This window comes from Daphnia magna, linkage group LG7, assembly GCF_020631705.1.
Source record: "Daphnia magna isolate NIES linkage group LG7, ASM2063170v1.1, whole genome shotgun sequence".
Taxonomy (NCBI): domain Eukaryota; kingdom Metazoa; phylum Arthropoda; class Branchiopoda; order Diplostraca; family Daphniidae; genus Daphnia; species Daphnia magna.
The window spans coordinates 3,889,195-3,916,581 of NC_059188.1; the positions used below are offsets into that span (position 1 = coordinate 3,889,195).

General features: G+C 40.2%; 3 protein-coding genes and 2 long non-coding RNA genes across 7 annotated transcripts; 2 read left to right on the forward strand and 3 right to left on the reverse strand.

Annotated features, from left to right (window-relative positions):
• Positions 1-4,653: 4,653 nt before the first annotated feature.
• Positions 4,654-4,976, reverse strand: LOC123474055. Its single transcript, XR_006648676.1, has 3 exons — positions 4,884-4,976; positions 4,743-4,823; positions 4,654-4,683 (listed from the first exon to the last, which is right to left on the reverse strand). It is a non-coding gene; the product is annotated as an uncharacterized LOC123474055 (long non-coding RNA).
• Positions 4,977-10,088: 5,112 nt separating this feature from the next.
• Positions 10,089-12,740, forward strand: LOC116927321 (ATPase family AAA domain-containing protein 3A homolog). The gene is made up of 9 exons (XM_032934331.2): positions 10,089-10,435; positions 10,496-10,933; positions 11,001-11,281; positions 11,345-11,445; positions 11,507-11,664; positions 11,727-11,880; positions 11,934-12,048; positions 12,116-12,367; positions 12,435-12,740. The coding sequence occupies exons 1-9, from the start codon at positions 10,222-10,224 to the stop codon at positions 12,522-12,524; spliced, it is 1,803 nt and encodes a 600-aa protein (XP_032790222.2). The 5' UTR covers positions 10,089-10,221; the 3' UTR covers positions 12,525-12,740.
• On the reverse strand, positions 12,738-13,974 carry LOC116927322 (proteasome subunit beta type-6). The gene is made up of 6 exons (XM_032934332.2): positions 13,801-13,974; positions 13,670-13,737; positions 13,473-13,604; positions 13,202-13,331; positions 12,994-13,138; positions 12,738-12,922 (listed from the first exon to the last, which is right to left on the reverse strand). Exons 1-6 carry the CDS (start codon positions 13,876-13,878, stop codon positions 12,795-12,797), a joined length of 681 nt encoding a protein of 226 aa, XP_032790223.1. The 5' UTR covers positions 13,879-13,974; the 3' UTR covers positions 12,738-12,794.
• A 1,269-nt stretch (positions 13,975-15,243) lies between these two features.
• On the forward strand, positions 15,244-16,142 carry LOC116927324. Its single transcript, XR_004396603.2, has 2 exons — positions 15,244-15,635; positions 15,711-16,142. It is a non-coding gene; the product is annotated as an uncharacterized LOC116927324 (long non-coding RNA).
• Positions 15,674-26,898, reverse strand: LOC116927323 (probable ubiquitin carboxyl-terminal hydrolase FAF-X). Of its 3 annotated transcripts, none has more exons than XM_032934333.2 (20): positions 26,745-26,898; positions 26,157-26,320; positions 24,992-26,091; positions 24,660-24,924; positions 24,499-24,597; positions 23,877-24,332; positions 23,416-23,810; positions 22,996-23,322; positions 22,584-22,920; positions 22,037-22,504; positions 21,802-21,956; positions 21,344-21,730; positions 20,860-21,259; positions 20,622-20,771; positions 20,346-20,553; positions 19,545-20,222; positions 18,025-19,490; positions 17,689-17,958; positions 17,267-17,601; positions 15,674-17,162 (listed from the first exon to the last, which is right to left on the reverse strand). In XM_032934333.2, exons 2-20 carry the CDS (start codon positions 26,241-26,243, stop codon positions 16,679-16,681), a joined length of 8,067 nt encoding a protein of 2,688 aa, XP_032790224.2. In that variant the 5' UTR covers positions 26,244-26,320; positions 26,745-26,898; the 3' UTR covers positions 15,674-16,678. The 3 variants fall into 3 exon arrangements, with proteins under 3 accessions (XP_032790224.2, XP_032790228.2, XP_032790225.2); XM_032934337.2 differs by lacking the exon at positions 26,745-26,898 and adding an exon at positions 26,532-26,637; XM_032934334.2 differs by lacking the exon at positions 26,745-26,898 and adding an exon at positions 26,471-26,606.
• Positions 26,899-27,387: the final 489 nt, after the last annotated feature.

A 27,387-nucleotide genomic window follows, 5' to 3' on the forward strand; every position in this document is an offset into this window, starting at 1 on the left:
TTAAAAAATAAAGGAGTAATGATCTATTTGCCGGATGGTTTATTTTAAAATTTATTACAAAAAATGAATAAAATATATGAAAGTCGTGAGTTTGTTTGCACAAGCTTTCCGTTTAGCTTACGGGAACCAAGCCATTGAAAATTAACTCACAGAAAATAAATATTATTCGGCATCTAATAATATTAAAACCAAGTATACTTATGATAGGATTATAATTTCAAATAATAAAAAACTACTTTAAACTGAATAAATCATGCTGAAGTTTAAAATTCAAAAAATATTTAGCATAAATTGTTTAATTTCAATTTATACACCTCTGGTTTAACCTAAGTTCGACATCATCTTGACTTCTTAAAAATCCTGTATGTGATTTGTTATCGAAAAAGCTCAAGTGTTTTACAACAATTCGATTGTATTGTTCGAAAATGATACATAGTATATCTGTAGATTGGCACAGTGGAATAAGATTCGACTGTGATGCGGGAGACCCGAGTTCGAATCCTGGTATAGCCTAATGTTTTTTCATGAATAGATGTCCAATACATGTCATATTTATAGCCAAATGAAAGCCCGTTCGGATATCCTTAGAATGTCTGACGGCGCTGTTTAGGGCGGTCAAAACCAAAAAAAAATACATCCGTAGGACATCCAAATCGGATATCGGGCTGTCCGGAGGATATCAAAAAGATGTACTCAACATCCGACCCCGACATCTGTCGGACATCCGACGGACTGCCTTGTGTTATGTGGGGTATGAATTAGCCCTCTTGTAGCTCCAACGCATTTTTTCAACTTCTTGTGGCTTTGATGTTTTCCGTGATTCAGTTCGTCGGGCTCACTGTCCAAATATTTTTTGTTAGGTACTCTAACACGCTTCGTGTTTCTTTCGGTATCTGTGGTTTCTAAAAGATCTTCTGAGTTTTTAATTGCTCTTTTTATTTTACCAGTGGCCTTCTCATAAGTTTCTGTAAAAAATGAAATATTTAACGGAGACACTATCGTAAATATATTATGTTAGAACAAACCGTATGCTTTTCTTATTTTTGCTGGATAACCAATCCAATCTGAATCCGGTTTGTACCCATTTTCAACAAAACCTCGCAACTTAGAAGAATCCTTAATTCTGGGTGGCCAAAAACAAAGTTTTTTGTCATCATTATACCACCAACGATGGACAGCCTCTACCCATGGTTCATCAATTCCCTCACAAATTAAATACGGTAACTGCATCAATAAAATTTTAAAAGTTAATAAGTGCATCACAGGAATATTATTAATTAACGAATAGTAATAAATAAATAAGGAAACATTACATATTATATTTTTCCATTAACAGAGGAAATACAACAAAAAGACCTTCTTTCTCGGGAATTGGGAGTCGAACTAATTTATGCATTATGTCATTTATATTCCAGAACTCAAGAGATCGAGATAGCTCATAAACAACATGTGTATCTAAGTTACTAGATTTAAATGTATAATCGTAGTAATTTTCAGTTTTAAGATACGCACGGCCGATGATAAACGTGCAGTCTTTCTGCTTTACAAAATTTTCGATGCAAACTACAGTCTTGTTTTTAAGATAAACAGTGCAATCAGCTTTTGTCTTAATGCTAAATCGCCAAGGATGAAATTTTACCTCTTGAAATTGTTGCACTGGTCGAAGGCTAGAAAACATTGGACCGCTTGTGTGTTCAAAGCGAAATTCAATAGAACATTTTTCTTTCAAAGGCACCCCTTGAAAAAGAAAAACATTTAGCTCCATAACCCTTTTTACTATCTGTTGAAGGACTTGATTCCCTTTTCTCACCAATTTTTTGAATATTTGGTAGAAACTTTGAAATGGGTAGGCAGAAAAATTGTACAAGGGACCGAATCGAAGAATTTGGTCTCCCAAATGGAGCAGATTGTGGACGTTGTAAGATAGAAATTCTTGGCCATAAATGACACAACTATCATTTACAAAGAATATCAAAAGATTTTTTATATAGGTACATAAGAAAACTTGAACGAAGGTTCACGATTTTTATTCGATCGTTTAACGAAAGCGCTTTCGTTTTCGCCATGTCTTGCACGTGCACAATGCGGTTTTGTACTACGACAAATGGCATAACTTTTACCTTGACTTTACCTCATTCTAACTGCTATTGAAAAATACCCCTATTATACAAAAAAAAACATCACCAATACCAAGGGATGGGAAAGATCTCGAATATTCTGGGCATTTCCTTGTGACTAAGCGCGCCCGCTGATCATTAAAGACCATTCACAAATTGATGATGGCGGTATTTCTAGCATTGAAAACCTCGGATGTCAGTTTATAAAGCGCATTAAAGAGCTGTGCAAGGATGGTAAAGCGAGGGGAAAAAATTTGAAACATGGAACGTAACGCGCGCGCGGAACAAAGGTTCAGAGGGTGGTACTGGGAGTATGACAGAGGGGGGAACACCGGGCCGATTCGCTTAAAATTAGACCTGCGTCGACAAAAATTAATTCAGGGAATTTAAATTATAAGTTAGTACCAGGGAATTTCTAGCATCTACAGAGGAATGAGATCCGCATCGATGCTAACAAACGGCATGTAAATTGTTCAAGCCGTTCTTATACAATTACAGAAATAAAAGCACCCATTTCCCCATAAGCTAGCATGCAAATGACACCATGTTCAAAGATAGCTGGGTTTTACTTTGACGTAAAATCCAGCTATCAGAAAAAATTTTCAATCACGCAACTAAATAAAACATTTTCTTAGCTATAATTTCATATAAGTTTAAAATATATAGCTTAAATGTTAGACCACAATATGCGGGTCTGAATCATGCGCGTTTTACACGGGCGCTTATGGTAAAACGCGCAAGCGTTTAAAGTGAATGATGACTACTGTATTTAAAGAGTGGCAGTATTTCTTTGAGGACATAAGTTTGATTGCAACACGAAACACTAGAAAATTGTTATATTCTCTTTCTGGCAAAACATTTTTTAATACTATAGGACCTACGTAAGAATTAAACAAAGCAAGCTCAGTAGATTTAAATTGTGCGAAAAAATCAAGAGATCGTGGTTTCCTAGCAAACTCAAAGGGAATAAACACCTGTAATTCAACCATACGATTGGATAACTGCTGAATTTTGGACGGGGGAAGTTTATATGGGCGAGGGCCAACTATCCATTTCCTCGTCATTTTGCGTGTTACTCCCAAATCAATAAGATGTTGCGGACAATTAGGAAAATCTAATACCATGTCACAATTTAATTTTTCTAGATGGGGATCACCTAAATGATGCTCTTCATGAACACGTTTTCTAAAGGAAAAATCAGTTCTCAGTCTGGAGTCAGTTTCTAAGAAAACAGTCCGTCCATGGTATTCACCTTCTTGAATGCAGTAAGGACATCCAAAATATCCGGTATGAGACTTAATACACTTAAGAAAAGATCTAGCTGGTGCATCACAAATGTAAAGGACAATTCTAAATCGTATGCGTTTCCCACGAAAAGTGAAACCCTCATCTGATAGTTTCTTAGTTTCTTCAATAAATTCCCTCAAATACTCATTAACGTCAGAAGGTTTAGAATCCCCATGCCACAAGCCGAAAATAACAACTCTTTGGAATTCAAGATTGGCAATCAAACCTGTCAAAGGCCATAATTGGCTCTTGCTACTCTTTGACATTGGAACACCATCAACACTAATTTTAATCAGGATTTCTACTGGAATACTATTGTCATCAATAACCGACAACACTTTTAACAATTGTTTTAAAATTCCAAAATGAAAATAGTGACCAGCCGCACATGGTTTAAGGGAAACCGTTCTTAATGTTCTAACAAGTGATCTACAGGACTTCGGCATACTTTGTTCCCAAGGGAATTTACGAAAAATGGACAGAAGTTCGTCGATTGCATTCTGACATATGTTTCTTGTGACAGCCCATAAGGCAAATACTTCCCTAAAGGAAAATGAATCATTCTCTTCTATGTCGGAATTGCTATCCTCATCAAATTCTGCGAGTCTTTCTAAAATAATGCTTTCTTCGCTACTAGACTCGAACTCCGAGCCAGTGGCTATGGGGGAACAGTCACTATCGTAATCTTCGTCAGCATCAAAATCTGAATAGCAGCTTTGAAAGTCATCTTCCATAGGTTCAGTGACGGTTGGAATAGGGTCAATTTGATTTACGTCATATTCATTGGAACTGTTCTCCCCAAAATGATTATCCAAACTTCGGACATGTTGACTTAACAAACGCCTGCTATGTCGGGAGCTGTACGGACGGATTCTCTGATAACTATTACAGTCCATATGCAAATAATCTACCTTATCACTGTCCGTTGAATCCATTTCCATTCATAAGAAGACCAGGAGTCGCTGCTGTGAAGAGATGAACTGATGACTGTGACCTATGAACTGTGATGGGATGAGACCAAACCAAGATGATGAAGGTAAGTCCACAAAAGAGAAGAGAAAACAATTAGCAAGAATGACTAACCTGTAGAAAATTCAGAAATAATTAGCAAGAATTTTTTATAACTTGTGAATAGGGCATACCTGATAAGTGATCGGATTGACTGATGACTGTGACCGATGAACTGTGACATATGAACTGTGATGGGATGAGACCAAACCAAGATGATGAAGGTAAGTCCACAAAAGAGAAGAGAAAACAATTAGCAAGAATGGCTAACCTGTAGAAAATTCAGAAATAATTAGCAAGAATTTTTTATAACTTGTGAATAGGGCATACCTGATAAGTGATCGGGATGAGATCCAAGATGAAAGAGTAAGTTAATTTCAGTTTTCACTTACAAAAATTTCGCTGCATCAGCTACCAAAACACATTTCAATTATTCAATAGCATATAAATTTCCTTTATAAATCTTCTTACCTCATGAATTTCTTTGAATAACTGCTGACACAATTGAAAAAGAATGGCGGCGAAGCAAAGACAGATTGGCGTCGTTGAAGAACAGAACAAAGACAAAAAAACATTGCTAGATAACATTTATTGAGGCATTGCTGTTTCAACAAATTAATTTTTTTTTATTTTAATAATGCAGTAAATTGAAATAAACGGTTATAAATTTGTTTAAAAAATTTATTTTCAATAAAACAACTTAAGAAAACACATCGATCAAGATTTATTAAAAGCAGTTTAATATAGTGCATGCCATCTAGTGGCGTACATAATAGGGGCCAAAATAGCTTTTGGGGGACTTAGAAAAAAAACTAAAACAGAATGGCCTACCGCGACCTCTTTACGACGTCGCTACAACATCCCATTCCGGTTCGGGACATTGGGCCCTAGCAGGGACGTCCATACGACGTCGGGTGCTATGTGGGTGTGTTCATCTTTTCGGACAATCTCTCACTGTAAGCCTCTTCTTCATGCTGTATTGGGTGGTATTAACCGAAGATTTTCAAACATGGTGGGTGACAATAAACAAAAGATTGTGGCAGGGTCTAACTTAAAATTAATCTGGGTGGAGGAAGATGCAGCAAACGAACACATTAGTATTCTGAAGTTAGTGGTACGACGAGTAAAATCCAACTCCAATCATCCTGAGTAAGTCTTACCTTTTAAGTGTCTTAGAATTTTGAAGTGTTGGCTCGTGCACTCATTCCGATGTATATTTATTAGATCTATAGGTACTGTTTCCAATACGGAATCATCGAAGAAGAAATTGCGTTTTTTGGATGGTTACAAAAAGAGGACATCTAAAGAGGCAGACGAAATTGACAGTTATTTCGCCCAGGGAAATGAGAGCGTCACATCACTAAATCGTTTTCCAATTATAAAAAGGATATTTCAGTAAGTTTAAACTTTTCAGTTTAACATTTTATTAGTAATATATTTGGTTTTGTTCATTTGGGTTCCATGGAGAGTATAACACCGGCTTGCCATCGTCGGCTGCGTGTGAGCGCTTATTCAGTACTGCTGGCTTGATTTTCACACCTAAAAGGTGTAAACTTTCCGACCCAAATTTCGAAATGCTTGTTTTTTTTAAGCTGAATGTTGCTTGCTTTCGAAATTGGACAGTGAATCCTAGTAAAACCCCTAGAAATAAGACTTCATCGCCAAAGTGATGCGCTTAGTTGAGCTTTCGAAATAGAACATGTTAGTTTATGCCCTGAACTACCTTCTTGTGTGGAATAACACTGGAAATTATTTTTTTCTGTTTGAATGATCGAAGAACGACATTGATTTGATCGATTCGATCACACATCAATCCCGATTGAGATCGAGATCATCGATCGAAATTTCGTGCTCGAACGGTCATCTATGGGATCGTCGCTAGTTACTCAGTGTGTTTGGAGTCTTTGTAGTTCCCCAGTTCTCTATGCTTGGCCATATCCTCTACATTTTGTATAAAAGCCCTTTGTATCAAATTTCTCAAATGTACTATATTATGTCTCACTTCTATGCGGATGATACTCAGTTTAACAAGCGCTTCAAACTGTTGGTGGATGGCGCTGCTCAGCTTGAGGCGTATCCCTTCCTGTCTTCTAGCCTCAAAGGACTGGATGATGGAGAACAAACAGATGCTGCATAATGACAAAACAGGCGTTCTGCTGTTGCATTCGAAGACATGTAATGTAAATCCGTCATCCCTGCCTCGATTTGCTGGATCTATTGCATTTCCCTGTTTATCCATTGTCGTTTATCAGAAACATGAGCATTATCTTGGAAACTCCCCTAACCTTGGAGGAGCAAATCAGGTTGACTTGCAAGAAGGTTTTCTACGTTCTGCACCGAATATCTAAAATCAAGTGGTATCTTTCTCGAACTTCGGTGTCGCAATTGATTCAGGCTTTCGTCACGTCTACGCTAGACTACAAAAAAATTTGTTGGCTGGTCTTCACGCAAATCAATTGAATAGCTCCAGCATGTGCAGAACTGTGCGGCACGTCTCATTGTCGAATAATTTTGGTTCACTGTTCTTTATCATATTGATTTAAATCAAAGAAGCTAAAGTATAAAATAAATTTACCATAGAAACATAAAGAAAGGGTTAAACTTAAGCCAAACACACAAACCAGTTGATAATTTTTCTATGGAAACACAAAAGACGACCTTAAATAATATTGCGCGCATATTATAATCGGAATGAAAATACTCCCGCTATGAACAATGCTAATACAGTTAGCCATTTCAAGGAAAACAAAGTAATAGCAATTTAAAAGAACCTGTTAATGCGCAAAAAAAAAAACAAACTATTTTTGTTTACCATGCAAAAACGCTCCTGAAATCTTTCTGTTCCCAGCTAAAATATTCTAGCTCTAAAATAAAGAGTTAAAAGAAACCCAACAGCGGGTATTTTTTACTAAACCTATAGAAATTAATCTATGTAAATGCTATTTTAAAAATAAACCTAGCCCTATAAGCTAAAAATTTCGTACGGGTGCACTCAGTGTTGCCCTCGGATCACCTTTTCGCTGATCAATCTTTTTTCCGATCATTGTAAAAAGAGCTGATCTGCACTCAACTCATGTGAAAAAGATCTGATCTCCGCTCAATCTTTTCTAAGATCACAGATCATTTTTTCCGCCATCTAACAGTAGTATTGTAACTCTCAGCCTATTCACTTTTCATTCAGCAATCAAAAACTGTCCAGAAGACGGTGATAAAAATAATAGAATGTCGACAACTTTATGTGTTTACTGTGTCATGCTGATTCCAGAAAATATTCATAGATATCACTTTGGATTCCAGATACTGATCGCGTTCGGTGTTCGGAGATAAAAAATGTTTGGTCCGGGAACAGATCAAAATCATTTTGCAAAGATTTGAGCCCAGATATAAAAATTTGATCGAAATTGTGTTCCGCGCTAAAAAATTTAGCCTGATCGGGGCAACTCTGGGTGCACTGGTTGCCCATTCGTCACCGCATCGACTTCAAAGTAGCTGTCCTGACCTACCATTTCCTTCGTGGATCGGCCTCAAGTTATTTGACTGAGCTTGTGATCAAGTATCATTCGACCCACTCTCTCCCTGCAACTGAATCTCGGTCCCATAACCTTATTGTTCCATTGACCAGCACGAAGAAATATGGCGATCCTACATTCTTGTTTCCCCAAGACCATAAAATTCCTTTCCTTCCTCTATGAAAACCAGCTCTCCGATTACTTAATTCCGTGGTAGACTGAAAACTGAGCTATTTGAAAGTGCATATGATGTCTGAAAAATTCCCACGTCTTTTCTGGGGCCTTTAGTGTATTTGACCATTGACGAGAATTGAGAAAGGAACTTTAAATCAAAATACATTATTATTATTTTTATTATTACTATTAATTCTTCAATAAAAATGCAAAAACCAACGTTCTCCTTTTACCTTCCATGTAAAGTCGGACTACTGCGGACAAGTTCTGCCGCCTACGTTACTGAAAACGATGTTGTCCGTGTTCAAATCCAGGTAGATCCACATTTAGACTTCGGAAAATTTTTTAATAAAAATTTTCCCTACGCCTCAGGGGTAAAAGGGGGAGATTGGCGTGGGGTACGCGGTATTACCCCGCCAGACGCGTGGGGAAGTTACGGTAAATGAATATTTTCAAAGTGGATTTACTACCTCAAGAAATCATTTGCACCCCCATAAACTAGCCATGGTTAAATTTGTCTAATTAAGACAAATCTTTCTATGCTAATTATAAGTTTCTATCTAAAAGTTAGGGAACTATAACGTTTATGTAACGTTGCGTTATGTTTACTATAACGTTTATGAAACGTTTATGTAGCTATAACAAGTGTTAAAGTATTTTGGGGGTGTTTTTCAACGAGGTTATAATTGCGAGCGCCAGATGGTGTCGTCGTTACCATTGTTTTTTTTTCCCTGACTGGCTCTTACAACTTGGTCTCCACGAGACGGTCTCGAAGGATCGAGACCGTCACCGCTACATCCCAATGGGACTATTCCGGCCCTCTGATTGGCTCTCTCAACCCTTATACCCTTCTATGTATTTCTTCTTTCCGCTCCCCCATTTTCCAGATACACACAGCGTGGTTTTCCGTGGGATTGGAGTTCGCGCTTTGATTTGTTTGTTTCTTTGTGTATTTTTATTATTTACATTTATTGTTTCCTGTTTGTTAAGTTTTACAAATACAATGTTTTTACTTATATTAACTGTGTTTTTCATTTTATATAATAGATTGAATTAAGTACCGGTGTATTTTCTTAAACTAGTGTAAATTGGGACAAAGGCAGAGTCGGGCATCGCTCACTGAAACACGAGCACGCTCTGAGCTTTCCGCTCAGTGCCTCAAAGTGAGTGGATTTTCGCTCTAGCTCGCAAAAAAAACCAGCGCGCTCGCGCTCGTTTTCCGCTCTCGCTCTTCACACAAAAAAATCTCTGTCAAAAACTTGTATTTTCTCCTCTTACTCCTCTTAAAAGCGATCACAGTAGGTTATAGGTATTACAATTTCCTAATTCCTACATTTAAAAAAGTTAAAAGAGTTCAACTTGCTAGCTATTAGCTAGTTTTTGATGGGCAAAGTTGCCAGTTTCGAAAAGATATTCCATTTTGTTTCAAAAACACAAGTTTGTCAAAATTACTGTCCGATAAATTTGAACGTTTTGGAACAAAAATGAGTCCCGCAGTGCTGAAAAGACGATTTTGGGTGTCGTCTGTACAGTTGCGTACTTTTTCACACAAAAAAAAATTGATAGCGCACTAAGTTTGGACCAAATGTTTTTATTGCTGACTGATAGATGGCGTTCGCGTTCGAGCGAGTCGCTCAGCAGGTCTTCGCTTAAGCTCAAGCTCGCGTTTTTTTAATTGAGCGGCTCGCGCTCGTCGCTCAGTGAAAATCGCGAGCGCGCTCCTTTTTCGCTCAAGCTCAAAGCACGCTCCGCCCGACTCTGAACTAAGATACTCTTAATTAAAAAATACAAGGAAACCCTGTTTTTGCTTAATCTTGTATTTAGGTTTTCAAAGCAGTAGCAGTAGCGAGCGCCAGATGGTGTCGTCGTAGCCCTTGTTTTTCCTCTGATTGGTTGTTGCCAGGTAACGCGACACATAGGAGGTATACGAGTTTACAGGCCTTAAGCATTAAGTAGGCCTTGAGGAGGTATTCAAGTTTACAGGCCTTAACCATTAAGTAGGCCTTGTTCCAACTTGTCTTGGTGTGAGCGTCTGCTATCAAACGACTAAGAACGATAATTCACATTCTCATCCACGTGTGAATTGCTTGCATTTAGTACAATTCTGTCTACTGTTTGAGTTCATAATGTCTTGGCTATTTGGATTGAGAAAGGACCCTAGCACTGTGGGTCCAGCTGCACCTCTTCCTACAGAAAACAGTGGAGATGACAGCTCGGGACAACCGCAAAATCAACAACCTCGTGGGAATGCCGGAGGAGCACGCGCGTCAGATGCCTACAGATTTGATTCTTCAGCCCTAGAACGAGCTGCGCAAGCAGCAAAAGAATTAGAAAAGTCTAGTAAGTTTAATTTTTTAATTTTGTTGATACAAGACCAACTGTTTAGGTTTCTTTTCTTAGAATTTGCCAGAGATGCACTTGATCTGACAAAGGCACAAGAACAAACAAGACAGCAGGAACAGTTAGCCAAAATCAAAGAGTATGAAGCACATATTGAACAGTTGAAGGTAGACCAGAAACGAGTGGATCATGAAGAAAGGAGAAAAACTCTCCAAGAAGAGACAAAACAAAATCAACAGAGATCTCAATACCAAGATCAGCTTGCCCGTAAACGGTATGAGGATCAACTCTTACAACAACAAAGGGCTAATGAAGAAAACTTAAGAAAACAAGAAGAAAGTGTTGCAAAACAGGAAGCTTTAAGAAAACAAACTCTTGAGTATGAAATGGATCTTCGTTCTAAATCTGACATGAAGAGACTAGAAGCTGAAATGAGAGCAAAAGCTAAAGTTGATAGGGAAAATCAAGATCTATACCTTGAACAAATTCGTCTTAAAGGTATGAAAGTGTCATTTTATGCCTTTAGATTGTAAACCCTTATGTCTCGAATTATTCCATAACACAGCTTCTGAAAAACGCACAACCGTTATGGAATCTATCAAAACAGCTGGTGCCGTTTTGGGAACCGGGTTCAATACTTTTCTTTCTGACTGGGACAAAATAGCAGCAGCAGCTGCTGGACTATCGCTACTTGCCCTTGGTGTTTATTCTGCCAAGGGCGGCACCGGTGTGGTTGCCCGATATATTGAATCACGAATCGGGAAACCTTCTTTAGTCCGTGAAACTTCAAGACTAAATCTTGTAGATACCATCCGCCACCCTATCAAAACCATTAAAGCGATCAAGGTACTTTCAGTCAAGTAGATTACATTAAAAAACTAAAGCCGTAGCCGATTGGGGTAACTGTAGGCTAAATCAGAAGACGCTTTGTCTGGAGTTGTCTTGGAGCCCAAGCTAGAAGAACGCTTAAGAGATATTGCAATCGCAACTAAAAATACAAAACAAAATAAGTAAGAGAAGGCTTTACAGATGTAGAATCTTTAAGCAATGTCATTTTATGAAATTTCTAAGGGGGATGTTCCGAAACATTTTAATGCATGGACCACCGGGCACAGGAAAAACTTTGTTCGCGAAAAAATTAGCAAAACATAGCGGACTGGACTATGCAATCATGACCGGTGGTGATGTTTCCCCACTGGGTAGAGATGGCGTAACGGCCATCCATAAAGGTTGACCTCTTTTTTAGAAGTGAGCTTTTATTTATTTTTTTAACATTTCTATGATCGGTTAGTTTTTGATTGGGCGAATGGTTCTCGTCGTGGATTGCTTTTATTCGTCGATGAAGCAGATGCGTTCCTACGGAAAAGATCATCAGAGAAAATCAGCGAAGATTTAAGAGCTACTCTTAACGCGTTTTTGTACCGCACTGGCGAACAATCCAATAAGTAAGTGCGATGCTATTCTCGTTGTATGTTTCATCTGACTTTTTGGTTTTCAGGTTTATGATGGTTTTGGCTTCCAATACGCCAGAACAGTTTGATTGGGCAGTAAATGACCGCCTAGACGAAATGGTTGAATTCATGCTACCAGGCCTAGAGGAACGAGAACGACTAGTTAATAACGATAAAATCGAAATTTTTTCCCCCTTGAACGAATTTAACCCTTGATAATTTTCGTTAGGTCCGACTTTATTTCGACAAGTTTATTTTACAGCCGGCAGCTGAGGGAAAACGTCGGCTTAAGGTGGCACAGTTTGATTACAGTGCATTATGCACGAAGATTTCACGGGACGTGGAAGGAATGTCGGGTCGCGAAATAGCTAAGCTTGGTGTGGCTTGGCAAGCGTCTGCTTATGCATCTTCCGATGGAATTCTTACGGAAAAGATGATATTGGAGAAGGTTAAAGATGCCGTTCAACAACATCGTCAAAAGGTATCACCTATACTATTTCCTGCTTTCAAAAACACTTTTACATGGCTAAAATTCTTGGATCTGCTAGGTGAACTGGCAAAGCGAAGAAGAAAAGGCTAATTCGAAAACAATCAGCGTTGTTGGTTCTTCCTCTCAAATTGGAGGTGAAAAATTGTGAAATAGTTCGTAAAGAATTTACAGTGGTGAATGATGAAACTTCTTGAACAAATGTTGCAATTACGACTTGACATTTAACTGTTTATCCGATTGCTACCTTTGTTTGATAATATATTCCATATATTATGGACATGGTTTCCTCATTCCGAATTGTGAAAATTTTGTTGTAGCATAATCATTATAATAAAATTTAGTGAGTTTCACTATAAAATCGGAAGTTGTCAACTTTTCATGTATTGATGCATTATCGCGTACACATACATACTTTTACTTAACCTTCGTAAAATCGAGGTAGTTCATTACCCAACACTGTACGGCGTTCAATGCCATCTTCGGTAATAATACCTAAACGAACAACACCACCGCTTGAACCATCTCTGCTCATTGCCAATGCGAGAGCTAAAAGAACATAAATATCAAATCAAGCTTAAAAAGCTGGCTTTCATTAAACAATGCCTTTCCATACTCACTTTTCAACACAAACTGGACACATTCATCCTGATTCATGCCTTGTTTAAAATTTGAGTCAACAAATCCAAACACATATGTTGAGCCTGAACCACCAATAGCAAATGGTTGTCGGACACACATTCCTCCAAGGGGAATATTATAAACCTTTAGTGAACATGGAACTATGGGTTTAAATTATCAATTTTTCTAGTATCTGGAATATTATACCTGTCCACCATGACGTCTATCCCATCCAGCACAGATGATGCCAGCTGTGAGTTGGTCCCGGTAATTATAACAAAGTTCTTGAAAGACACTTGCTGCAGTTTTCACTAACGGAGCCTCACCCAACTGTACCCTTTAAAACATGACATAAAACACCAAATTATTTCAGATTGTACCATGTCACATATATATATAAACATATAAAACAAATAAATACAAAAACATAAAATAAAATAAAAAATAAAATAAAATTTGATAAATCAGTATAGGTTACTCATGGAATTCCAAGTGGTAATTGACAATATCAGCAATAGCTTGAGTGTCAGCTGCAGAGCCTGAGCGGCAACAATAAATATGGTTAGTGATCTTGGTCAGCTTATCGGTAACCCTGTTTGCTACATATGCCCTGGAAAAAAATGGAAGCCAGGAATATTTTGATGTTCGTAAATTGTAGCGACAGTCGATATTTACCCGGTGCTCGTGCGCGAATCGGCTCCAATAACGACTCCACCATTGAATTCCACAGCCATGATTGACGTCTAAACAAAAAACCTTGTAACTACTCATAGAAACACGTGAAACAACATATTTTGTACACTTACGCCTGTGCTATGTTCTGATGTTAACCAATCCGAACTTAAGAGATCCGAAGTAGACATGCTAGACATCATACAGGCCATAGCAATTCAAATGAAAATTTTAGGATACCACAACTGGAACTCTTACTCAGCAAAATTCTGACTTGACTTGAGGCATGGACTACTCTAACTTAAGGACGGGACTCTTCGACATTTCCTATGTAACCCATGTAATTTTTTTTTTATTTTTTATCAAATTTAATTTTTAAAAATAATTATTGACTTACCAAATGTCCCTATATTTAAAATTAACCCTTAAAGAGATATTAAATATTTTCTATCAGAAAATAGGGAAATTGGGTGGGCTGCCGGTGCCATCTGGGAGCCAAAAATCCTAACTCCTTGCTTGTTTTCTTTCTACAATTTCAAGTTCAGTTGTCAATCAGCAAGATCATGCGATTTTAGTTGATAGATGGCACCCGACAATTTCGAGTTCAGTTGTCAATCAGCAAGAACTTGCGATTTTTTGGTTGATAGATGGCACCGGCGGCCTGCCCAATTCTCCCTCCTACCAAAATTAAAATCGCAATATTTTCTTAAATTATTCGTTTTATAAAGAAAAAAATAGATGGTTACAATTGACTTTTAAAGCTGCATTTAAAGATGATTTTTTTAATTTTTTTCATGAAAATAGCCCACCCGACACCCTTTAACAAGGCGAGATAGGGAAAGAATCCCGTCCTTAAGTTAGAGTAGTCCATGCTTGAGGAATCAAGCTAATGCGACAATATAAGAGCTGCCCTAAAACCAACTTGATCTCGGTCGTCGGCCCGAAGCCCCGAACCCGAACTGTCCCTAGGGCTCGGCCCCGATCACATTCTAATCGGGGACACCGCTAAGCTTCCCCGATAAAAATGAATCGGGGAAGTTCAGTGTGGGGATTTCTTTTTTCGATGCGCAATGGTGCTATAATCGGTGCTGCACCGATAGCACCGCTTCAGCCATAGGGGGCTAGTCTTACCAGTGACCTTGAGTTCTGATAGGGCAACGAGAATCACGTGACTAGGGTCACATTTTGTTCTTGTTGGCCGCAGGGAAACTGCCAATTTAGATCACTATTCATTGATAATCGGGGAAGGCACCGATCACCGATATCACCGCACCGAGCACCGAAATCGCCTTCACGATTAAGATTATCCCCGCACCGGATCGACTAAAAAGCTCCCCGATTGGCGCGGGGCCAAGCGCTAACTTGGACACAAATGACATATTCACATTTGAGGAAAACGCGCAACGCAGGATGTTTTACTGCTCTATTGTATCATTTCGAATAAAATTTCGAACAAGTAATTTTATTTTTGTTCGGCAAAAAATCTCATTTTGATTGCTCTTTAGTACAAATATTTTCTACTTTTAATCGCCTAAAATCCATTTTATTCGATATTTCAGAGTCGTAGACCCCTGGTTGCTCCACTGTGGCTATTTTTCCTCTCAGAAAAGGGGTATCCTTTTGAGGTGAACACTAGACGTTTTCCTTCCGACGAGAGCGCCTCTTGTGGGTGTGTTGGTGTTTACTCCGCACAGTCATTTGTAGCCAGATCTTACGCTCCGCCCTAAAATCCTCGTTTTTTCGTAGTGTTCCCCGCAAGAGGGTACCCCTTTTCTGAGACGAAAAATAGCCATAGTGAAGCAACCAGGGGTCTATGATTGTGGATATTTTAATCGAAATTTATTCGTATTCATGAATAAAACGTCCTTTTTATTCGTTATTCATATTCGTTTATAAAATGAATCAAGTTTTTCCTTATTCGACAGAACACTGACATTTGGACATGAGCCAAATAACAGAGAAACGCTGAGTACGGTGTACTTGAAAATTTTTACAATAGCTTTCAGATTGAGTCACACACTTGTATTTCAACTTTCAACTCTAGGTTGTCACTGAAACAAAGGAGAAATATTAACAGAGTTGAATGATTTTTCGCTTACCTACAATGTCTTCCAAATGACACATATGCACATGGCGCCACATGAAATTCATTTTTCATTCATCGAGTAGTGGATGCCGAAGGGAGAGGGTGGATAAGTAAATAATAGTTTAAGGAAACAAGGGACCATATAATTTTCAATTAAACGAAGAAATTCCTCTTAAACTTTTGGTTCCGTAACCACTCTCAATGTATGGTAAATCGAACCGGGACCAGCCTATTTGAAACTTGGACCAAGAAGTATTGTGATTGGAGGTGGAGGAGGAAGGTAATCTGAATCGACGGCCGTTGAAAAAAAGAGGGATCGAATAGCTGGAAAAAAGCATTGACTAAAGCACATCCACTGTAAATTCTACATCAAAATGAACCACAAACACATTAAGGGGAGTCCATTAGAAGGGTACTGCTCATGATAGTTCAACACAAATGAAACGTAATTACTAGCTGTTGCTTGCTTCAGTGAGCTATTCGCCTGTACTATACGGAATCATATATTTGGAGAAGCACGAGAAACAAGTTCTGTTAAACAAGGGAAGAGGTGAATAATAGAGTAAATGAAGAATCAATAACATGACGTGTACTGACCCCTTTAATGTTTTGTTTAATTATTATTATTTTTTTTTTTTTCGTTTTTTTATGTTTTTTTTGTTTTGTTTTTCATTTTGTCCTTTTTTTGTTTTCTTATTTTTTGTTGTTTTGTTTTTGTTTTTTTTGTTGGTTTGTTTGTTTTTGACTCGTGAGGCTTACATAAAGACTGAAAACGGGAAAAGAACTGAAAAAAGAAAGAACATGGAAACAGGCCATCAACCTCACAACAGGAGTGAGGACGATACCGTCAAAAGGCTATGTTGTGTTATAATTCAACAATCACAGCTGCGATGTTTTCCGTAAATTCAACATTTAGCAACGTCTGGCTAATGGGTGGGAGACGGACCGGATTGACTGCTACCACTACCTTCATTTTTGACAGGTGGCTGTTGAGGCCGATTCGGATGCAAGGGAGGAAATTGGGAGGAAGAAGAGCGGGGGATCGACAAATTGCTATTCGTTGGCGGTGCCGTAGCTCTTGGCGATGCGGTTTGAGCGTGACCCGGTCGTGGTTGGGATACACCAAATGCCGCCCTTGCCAGCGTCTGCGATTTGACAAGCGCTGCTGTAGAGTTATCCAAGCCGATGTCGGCAACCAAAGCAGGAGGTGGAACAACATTATCATCCCCTACGCCTAGAGCCGAGCTGCCTCCTCCACTTGGAATTCCAACCACATCTTCGGTTTCCACCTCTTCTTCTGGGCATAGTTCAATTGACTTGTCCAACGTCAATCTAGCGCTGTGTGAACGCTCAAGAAAATAGCCATTCGAGGTCTCATTTGACTGCGCAGGTGGTGACCATTGATTATATCTGAAATATTAAAAAATAGTACTCCAACAGGCAATCATAACAGTAACATGTATACATATTAGTACGATAATTTGTATGGGTTCGTGTAGGGTAATAATACGTACTGATTGTTTCCTGTCGGATATGGCCTGTCAAGCTCTTCGTGAAGCCAATCTACAGCTGCCGACCATTTGCGCTTGAATTCGGCATTGGTCAGCAGAATTTGATGGGCTGCAGGGCACGAAGAAAAAAGCGCTACGAGGCACTTGATACACTGATACGCTCTCTTGTGGTAATGGTTTTTGGACCTTTGTATTATATCGAATAGCCCATCCCGGTCGTCAGGGATGCCTTTCAGAGCAGCAGTGATGCGATACTTCTGCCATGAATCTTCCAATGACAAAATACAGAGAAGCAGGTCGAGGTGTGGCCGCAACTCGTACGTGTAAGCAAAGGCAACCTGGATTTGGGAAAGGAGCATTTTTAACGATATTTTTTTTGTTTTCATACAAAAAAGGCCTTTTGAACAATAACGAACAGACTCTACCTGCCACAGGATTTCAGAGAGCACAACAAATGAAAAATGATTGTTTTCCCAGCAGCAGTATCGCAATAAGCGTGACGTTTCTTCGATTCCACTCGCATCTTCGAGAAGTTTTTTAACAAAGTTGTTGCGGGTATATAGAATCTCTGCTACTTGAGGTTGTATCGGCATCAGCGGCGGCTCACCAAACGAATTGGGCAATGGCGGCTGGCCGGCTACGGACGAGTTCGCCTTACTGCTGATATCGCAGCAACGTATCAACATACACACCACCTATGAGTACGTCAAATCAAAAGACAATTTTGCCTGAATGCTAATACATTATGAACTTGGAATTACCTGGTAGAGCTTTCCAAGCTCAGCGTACTGATACTTGATGGGTGGGCCAGGACCTTCGTCGAGTGCCACTGTCATGAAAGTAGCTAAGACATTGAGTCGAAGCAAATGAGCCTTTTCGGGCGGACCAAGTGAAGCGTAGACCAGAAACAGGTTGAAGTATTGTGAAAGATGCCTTCCATAGTCAGCTACCTCCTTGCTGAGAAGACTCAAAACTGATTGAAATATGTGGTCGGCAAGTGTTAGTTCGCTAACGGCCGGTACTACGCCGCTACTGGGAAACGATGAAGTGCCAGGTAAGGAGGTGGACGGCGCGATGATTTCACAGGGACCGTCACTCAACGACAAATGGGCCAGAAAGACTAGTATTTTTACGAATGCTGAGCGAACTTCTGCGCTAGGACACTGCAGCAAGTATTCGCAAAAGCGATGAGGGTGATCTAAAAGAACGTGTTGCCCAAACCAAAGACGGGCTTGTTTGGATACACGTAGTGGGCCGAGAAGTGCTTCGTACCAGTCATTGGCAACACCTCTTAAGGACTTCTTAGTATGGAAACAAGTGGTGAAAAGGAAATGGGCTCCAATCTCAACAGATGAAAGAGCCAGTTCCTCCACCTCTGCAGGAGTAAGACTGACGGACGACGGATGAATGGGTAACTTTCCCGACAACGTTTTGAGGTCCACTGCCAGGTAGGGCGTTTGGCAGCTGATCAGTTTCCTCATGAAATGAAAATATTCAGTGGAAAACTGGTTGTACGTGTGCTGGAACTTGATGTTCTGTTTCCGGACGCTTCGCTCGATGGCCAGTGGCATGCAGAGAGGTGAAGACAGCGGGGTTGCGGACGTCATGGACACCGACTCGTTGATTGTCAATTCACTCAACCGATTGCCGATGTCAATATCTTCTTTGGTGTAGAAGAGGATATACGCATTCCACCAGCGCTTCTGGCGCCTATAACTCATCCTTTTCACGACGTGATCGAACACCTCGCCCATGTATTCGCCGCCGAAACATTGGTTTTTCATTTCTTCATCATCGTCCATTTTGCATTCGCTCACATCTCCGTCGTCAAATTTATACCACTTGGTGCCACCCATACCTCCGGTAGCATTTGGTGGAGGCCGGTGAAGAATGTATGAATAATAATGACCACCACTTGCCTGGCCACTATGAACGACGATTCCAGTCAACTGGTAGCGGGTACAGACATCGCGATTCGCTTCTTCTTCCATGTCGTAGTCGATGACTTCCCCTTCGGCTTTCGCTAAACCCCACACGGTGTATGGTTCCATATCCAGAAGACGGGGAAACTCAAAATAGTCGTTGAATTTGATCGGGCAAAGTCGTTCATAATCGTATTCGAAACGCTTCAACTGAATAGCAAGAATGGGCGGTAACTTTTTCACGCACAGTCGCTTCACCGTGTTCACCTTCTTGTTGCATTTTTCGCAATGATAGGCATCACCACCTAAAATTAGGATAGTTCAGTTTTCGATAGGTCTTAAAATAGAAAGAGAAATACCTTCAAGCAACTCTCCCTTGACGTATTGTTCTAACGAATCGTGCAAATTGCTGTGATTCCGAATATCAATGCTGATTACATTGAAGGGTTGTTCTTTGCAATAGCGATGGGGACATCCCTTGCAAATCTTCTGATCCGAATAGATGCCAACAAGTGTACGGTGCATGATCTGTTCATGGCCCAGTGCCTTCAACGCCTCATCAACGCTATCCGTTAGGCTCATATAGAACTCTACGGCATCTTGCTGTTCCCGAAGATTTACCGGCTCGCCCTGAAGCTTAAAATGACGCCAGAGTCCGCGAGGGACATAATATTGCAGCTTGCTACACGCCAAATGACCAAATATGGCTTGAAGCTGCTTCAAGATGTTAATGTTATACTCGCGGGTTGATTCATCACGACTTCTCTGATGCTGCTGCAACTGAAGTTGCTGATCTTCGCTATTCTCTGTATCATTCTCCATCTTCTCGTCGCCATTAAAGTCTTCGTCGGGATCGAGAGCCGCACCCTGAGCAAGCAACACCCCACGTCGTAAGCGTTCAATCATAAACAGTTGTTGTAATACGGAGTTCATGTAGCACGTAGCGCCAGCATTTTTCAATCCCACAAAGCTCCAAGAAGCTCTCGGCCCTACAGGGGGTAAGTATTCCCATTCGCTTAATGGCTCTGCTTGTTGGTCTATAAAAGAAAACCGGAAAAAACACAAATAGGTTATCTCTTAGCAAACGGTAGCAATACATTTTTATAAGCCATAAAATAGTAGTAATAAATAAATAGATAAATAATATAGAATAAACTAACCGGAGAAAAACATATCAGTTAACATAGACGTAAGTAACTTCAAATTGGCCACACATCCCGAACAAAGGGCCACTAGAAGCTCTAACGCGGCTACCACAGACGCCGGGGTCGAGCAAATCGGATCAGCCACGGCAGACAGCAGTTCACCTGTGCTGTTATACTTAGCCATGATACGAGATGCCGGGTAAAGGAAATCTTCAAGAAGTTCCTAAGGGAAAAAAACAGTGTTACAACATTTTTCGATATGTTGAAAATCACCCAATGCTTTAGGTTTACTTTAATTAGGTTGACAGATTTCGAGGGATCTGACCCGATTTCGTATTTTTTAGTCAAACCGAGGTACGAGATCAGCTCTCTCGTTAGACAGAGGTGACCTTCAAGCAAATCATCTTCAGTTTGAGTCGATCCAGTTTTCAAAAAAGAATCCTTAAAAAAAAAATAATAATAAAATAAACAAAAAACATTTGTTTATACAATGGACTGCAACATTTCCAAAACTCGTTGATTAACATACTCTCACTCTCTGAAGCCAATTAATTTCGTTGAGTAGTAGGGGCTCCGCAGATGGTAGCGGAACATTGGAAGTAGCAGCCAAGTTCAAAAGCCGACAGAGGAGCTGAAAGAACTCCTGTGAATTTTTCGCGTATTCAGGCACTGTGCTGGCCATCACAGAGAATAGCAGATCGAGAAAAAATGCCAACATCGACGGCGAATCGGTTGGCGGGTTGGCCTGGGGCAACACAGATTGGCTAGATATCAAAAGAAATTGCTCAGCCGCCGACAAACGCAGAGCTTTCACCGGACAGAGAAGTATCATCTCAAGAGAAAATCTGTAAAAGGTGTTGGACTGTGACACCTGGTACACGGCCCGTGGTGATATGCTATTCACCACAGTAAGGACCTCCAAAGCCTCCCTATAGGAAATGGAAAAAAGATAGGAAGAAATGAACAATGTACGTGTCGAATACTATGGGTAACAGTCGATTCCATGTACGCACTTGCATAGTAGTATATCCTCGGAATACTCGTTTTCCTGGGTAGGGCTCACGGTAGTGTTCAGTTTGACCATGCCAAGATCGTTCCAAGAAGACTCCAGCAATTGGTAATCTCCACTGCTACTTGCCCAGGTAAGACGCACTAATGAACGGGCAACCTCTTCGTCCGGCTTAATGCTGGACAAGAGAAGACTGGCGTCTGAATCAGTTTGCATGTGCTGTGCAAGTCTACTGGCGACAGCACGGACAACACTGTCAGTAGCTGCACAGGAAGTCACAGTATGCAGCACAAGATTTTGGCCGGGGGAATCAAGGACGTTGCGCATGCAAATGCTAGACATCACGGCCAGCACAACTTTGGATAGTCGCAGTATGCTCAAGTACGCCGATCTAGATGGTGAATCAAGAAACGATTTCAGGAAATGACAAAATAAATAAAAAGAGTAGTGCTAATATTGAACCTTTTCGTTGGAATATCAGCTGTGCTAAGAAAACTATTAGCGCTGAGCATTTTTAATAAAAGAGGGATTCCGCCTCTAAGAATGAATCCTAGTTGAAAGTCGGAGGTCCTGTCCGACGCTGACATGTTCGCCGGCATCAACAAACTATAGGCCACCTATTTAATTTAATTAAGGAAGATCCGGTAAAATAGAATATTTTCAGAAACTGTTTCCGAAATTATTGAATTTCACATACCTCAAGATGATACAGAGTAGTTGAGGGCGACGATGCTATAAAGATACTTTCCAACTCTGAAGGCGACTGGAAAGATTCACTTTTGTCACCAGCCGCCACCGACGGCAAAGATTGAACTGAAGGCAGAACCTGACTGGCGACTACAAGGCGCTCAATAGCTTGTGGATCGGCCGGCAACTGCCGGAGCAGATTACGGGCAGCATCGCGTAGCTGCGCATGCTGCAGCTGTGAACCCAGATCAGCCAGCTGACACAAAAACGGATTGATGCGCTTGTCTCGCGACATTAACACACCAGGTAACATGCCCTCTGCGGCGGCCGCTGTCATTGCATGATGAAGTTGGCCACCTATGGCACCTTGGTAGCTATTGGGTGCATGCTGCGGTGATCCGCCAGTGCTACTATCGCTGCTGCTATCCGGTGATCCCGCTACCGCAGTATTCGACTGGGAGAGCTTGGCTGTCAACATCTATATAAAAAGCGTGGAAGTAAAGAAGGAATAACTAGTAACAGATATCTACGAAACACGAAAAAGAAGGACAACGCACTGTTTTATCCCTAAGCGGCAAGTCTGCAACTAAACGATATCCTTCGGACGGTTCAATGAGCTCATTGTTCAAATACAGATCCAGTTTAACTCCGCTTTGCTGCTGTTGCGGTTGTTGTACTGGCGGCTGCTGGTGACCCACTATTTGGGACTGCATTATGGATGAATTCGCTCCCGCTGTCACAGGAAGAGTAGATGTTTGGTTTGTGGATTTCACGCGTGCCATGATACGTCGTCGGACGGTGGCGAGTGTCTCGTTACTGTGAGTCCATACTTCGATATCTTCTAGTTGACGCCCTTGGTTGGGAAAGCGGACAATTAACGTAAAGCACTTCCCCCTAAATAAGATTTAATCACGTTAAACCTACACTTGTATAATTCATTTTTTTTTTTTTTTTTATTTCCAACATTACCTATGTGCTCTTCCGAGAGGAAGAAGTGTCCTCTCTTCCCTCATATGAAACTCGCAATCATAGTCACTAACATACTCTTGCAATAGTTTCAACAGTCTGCACATGCGCGTGGTTTCCTGTCGGCTCCTATTTGCGAAATCTTTTTCAGTCACCAAGGCTTCGTGTGGCTGCTGTTGCTGTTGCTGTATCATGTACGCACGCAACGTATCATGTGACGCTCGAAGTCTGTCACTACAACTACCAATAAGATCCTCGTGAATTTCTACTTGACTATTGACCAGTCGGGGGCCTAAACTTGTATAGGTCTCTTTCAGTAGATGAATGGCTCTATGGAATAATGGAATAAATCATCCAAATGGTTAGTTCAAAAATCATAATTCAAAATACATTTGTTTTTATCATAGCGACAGTAACACATACTTTTCCGCAACTGCATCATTTCCGAAGAGAATTACACGCCACAAGTAGTCGAGTCCAATGAGTCCAACGTCATTCATCTTCCGACGAGCAACCAATTTCCCTTCTTTGGCATTGACAGCCTTAAAAAAACGGTCGAAACACTTCATGCCGCTTTCAGTCATCAGACTAGGGTCCAATTGAAGGATTTGAGCCTCAAAGAACTCACGATTGACCTCGGGATCGAGGTCAGGTTCTTCACCCATCAATTTGGAAAACCATTTGAAACAGGCCTCCCTATCGGCAACAAATACAGCTCGTTCCACTAGGCAGTGCCAGATCTGGCGAGCTTGAGGTGCACACAGCCACAGCTGGCCATCTTTCAGTAAGAACCTCAAAAAACTCAATCGTTCTTGAACCTAAAATAGAAGGCATACACATGAGGATCCTGATACAGGACAAATTTTTTTCCCCTCTAAAAGTACCTGCAGAACGTGGCTGTATCGACCGTCGGGCAAATGAGTGAGTGGATCATAATTGGCGGGATTGTCTTTGACAGTGCTTCGCACTCGCTCCATATATGCGCAGAGGTTGTCAGTTATAAGAATGACTAGCGCGTGCTGCTGCTGGAGACGATTAACCACTTCTTGTCTATAAAGAACGTGCTGGGCACGGGCTGCGTGCGCGTTGGTAGCATGATTGTAATTGGCCGGAGTTTCGGCATATAGACAGCAGATATCTCGAATCTGTTTCAATGCCTGAAGTACCCAGACGTTGAGGCGAATCTCCTCCACGCAACGATCAAGCCACACAGTTTTTTGCGTATCACGATCTTGTGAACAAGAATAGTCAAGGATCTTGACGTGAGCATTCATCGCCTGATCGATAATCTCGTTGGGCACGTCTGGTGAGTGCGCAAGGTTCCAGAATAAAGTCAAAACCTTAATTGAAAACAAGTAAACGCATATGAGCATAAATTGAAAAGGAAACAGTAAAAATCATTTTAAAAAAATTTATAATTATAATGGTTTCAATTAGAGCCCCTAAGATATCTCCAGCCCAAGAAATAAAAAATAAATTAATAATAATAAGTAAGAATACATTTACCTTGTGAGCCATAACGCCGTCTTTGTCATCCTCTGCTAAGCGCCGAATTAACTCCAACAGCTTTTCTCTTTGTTTTTTCCCCGCAGTTGTCCAGCTTGCCTAGAGAATAGTATACCTTGTCATTCTTTTAACACGATAGAAATATCTGTGTCAATTTATACCTGAAAACATTCAAATAGATGGTCTAACTGTTCGGGAGAAAAATCCCAGGCTAATTTGGCCAGCAAATCATGAACATTCTTGACTATTGCTTCATGCTTGCCAGCCTGCGACGCCCAAACGCGGTCCAGATCTTCCAAGGTTAGTGCTTTTTCCTTAATAACAAAACGAAGGATTTTCTCCAGTTTCTCAACATATTGCGGCTGGTGCAAAGAGTCGGCTAAGACTATCTGTAATACCCGATGCTCCTTTAACCACGCGGCCATCCTGAAAAGTTAAAGACAAATATATCAGTGTGCTCCTCCATAAAATAGCGAGAGGAAACTAAATTTACCTTTCAGCTGTTAGCCACTCTTCATCCGTTTCATTAGCACCCGTAACAACACTGTTGCCGGTGGTTCGGTGCGGATAAGAAGCTACACTCGCTATAACCTTGTTAATTTCATTAAGAGCGTTCATTTTTCCATTAAACGATGAAATTTGTAGAAGCCGGAGAATCATTTTGAGTCGGAACATCTCTAAATTTTGAAGAGTTTCCTCTTGACCAGGAACCCGTTGCGCAAGACTTTTCAGAAATTTGACAAGTGCTGATATCAAGTCATTCTTGCCTTCGTTTTTCGATTCTTTTTTCAGTTCTTCATCAGTTAAATTATCCAAGAATGCAGGAATCACTTCAACGATAGGCAGGAAGTATTTGGTAATGGTAGGGATGGTCAACATTTCATTACAAAGTCCAAATGGCCGAATAAGCGCAAACATTACGGGTAAACTCAAATTTTGTTCGCTTTGAAACCGTTCCAACAACAACTGAAATCCATTCAATTTACCAAAGCGGTTGATCAAATCCACTAACCAGCCCCTGGGAGCCCGAATGTCAGGCGATTTCGCGAAAACCTCTTCATCACTTCCATTTGCATTCAGTGGATACAGCTCAGCTGGCCGGGTCAAGTTGAAGGTGTGAAATTTGCATTGGGGATTCAGAACTATAGCTAATAGCTCCAACAGTGGGAACCAATCTTGGCTTAGCTTGGAAACACATAGTTCTATAAGTTTTTCACAATTTCTCAGAATGCAACGATGAATTTCAAATTTCCAACTACTGACAGCATCATCAGTCAGAATTTTAGTGAAAGACTTAGTCAAGCCATCCTGGAAAAATCTCTGGCATGCTTCACTTCTGGTATCAAGTTCTCTTTTACAAAGGTTAATGGCTGCATCCAGGAGGATTTCAAGCTCACATTTTGGTAACACGGGAACAACCCAACGTGTCCTACTAATCATTTCTTCTAGTCTTGCCAGTTCATTAACTGGAAAATAAGGTTCACCTGTGGTTGGATCCAGCCAGGCTTCCTCGTCACTTTCCTTTTCTTTAGCATTTTGGCCATTTGTGTTTCCATCTGTATTTACAGCAGCAGGACTGTTTTGATTTGGAGTCTGGAAAACCAAATGTCCAATTTACGGATGTGCTAATTAATATTTAAAAGTGTGTGATCTCTTACTGTGTTTCCAATAGCAGAAGTTTCTTGTGAGGATTCATTTCCTACAGGAGTTCCTCCTTCTCCACTATTTTTCATGGCTATTGTCATTTCAGATTTATCCAAATACACTGGATGCTCAAAATGTCAGGGTGTTCAAAACGGCAACACCACTAACATGTCATGTTCTGAAAATAGAAAATAAATATTTTTTTTTTAAGCAACGAGAAAAATCAGGCAACAATTTGTGCACTGACAAGAAAACAAAATGAATAATCTGGAAGGAATGAAAATGCATAAGAAATGTATGGGAATTCACTATTAAAATTTCAACTAACACAGGAAAAAGAACAAATTAGTTGAAATTGTCATTTTTCGCATAAAAGTTACAGCTATTACGTCTTGCAGAAAGTGTTTCGACAAATAAACATTCCCTGGTATCTGCAAAAAGCTTAAGGCCATGGCCAATATGGCGGCTATCCTAACAGTGATTTGTCATAGTACTGCATGCCGGTAAATAAACAGGGTGTCACATCGACTAACAACTGTTAGTTATGTTAGGCTTTTCTCTCTAACAAAAAAAAATTATCACAAGGAATTCATTAGCCTCACCTTGAAAATACGCTCGTTTGATATTCCTCAATGCGTACACGAACAGCAGCAGCAGTTGAGCCAATATATTTCGATTCGACAGACGACAAAGAATTTTTTGAACGTTGCCAATATGTTATTATTAAGTTGCTAGAATGAAGTTGGAGCATTGATCCTTTTAAGGGAAAATTCCATTATGTAACTGCAAAATCTTTTATATGTCGCACGTGAAAGTACTGTATATAGTTTAACTTCTCTGCAGCAAATTCCAATGAAAGAGAATCAGCAAGCATCATTAAAAGGCCCTATGCTCCACTAACATTTTCCGGGCACACACGCAACATCTTTAAAACGCGGCTTTCATAAAAGAGGTTTCTCAGCAGGTGTTGCAAAGTCTTATCTATCTCTATCCACTCGTCCTTAAAAATGCTCTGATAACGATTAGAAAAAAACTATTTACATCTATACAGATACGTCCCCTTTCTTGATCTATTTGGACATTTTTTGAGAGGTAAAAGTAAAAATTCATAAAGATGGTTGCTATTGGAATGTTACAATCTAGCTAAATGGTAACGGTATTATCAGCCCTTGTCTTTTCTAATTTCACAATTTCTCATTTTTCTGGTTTTAGTTGACGAATTAAAATTTTTGAAATTTTTGATCA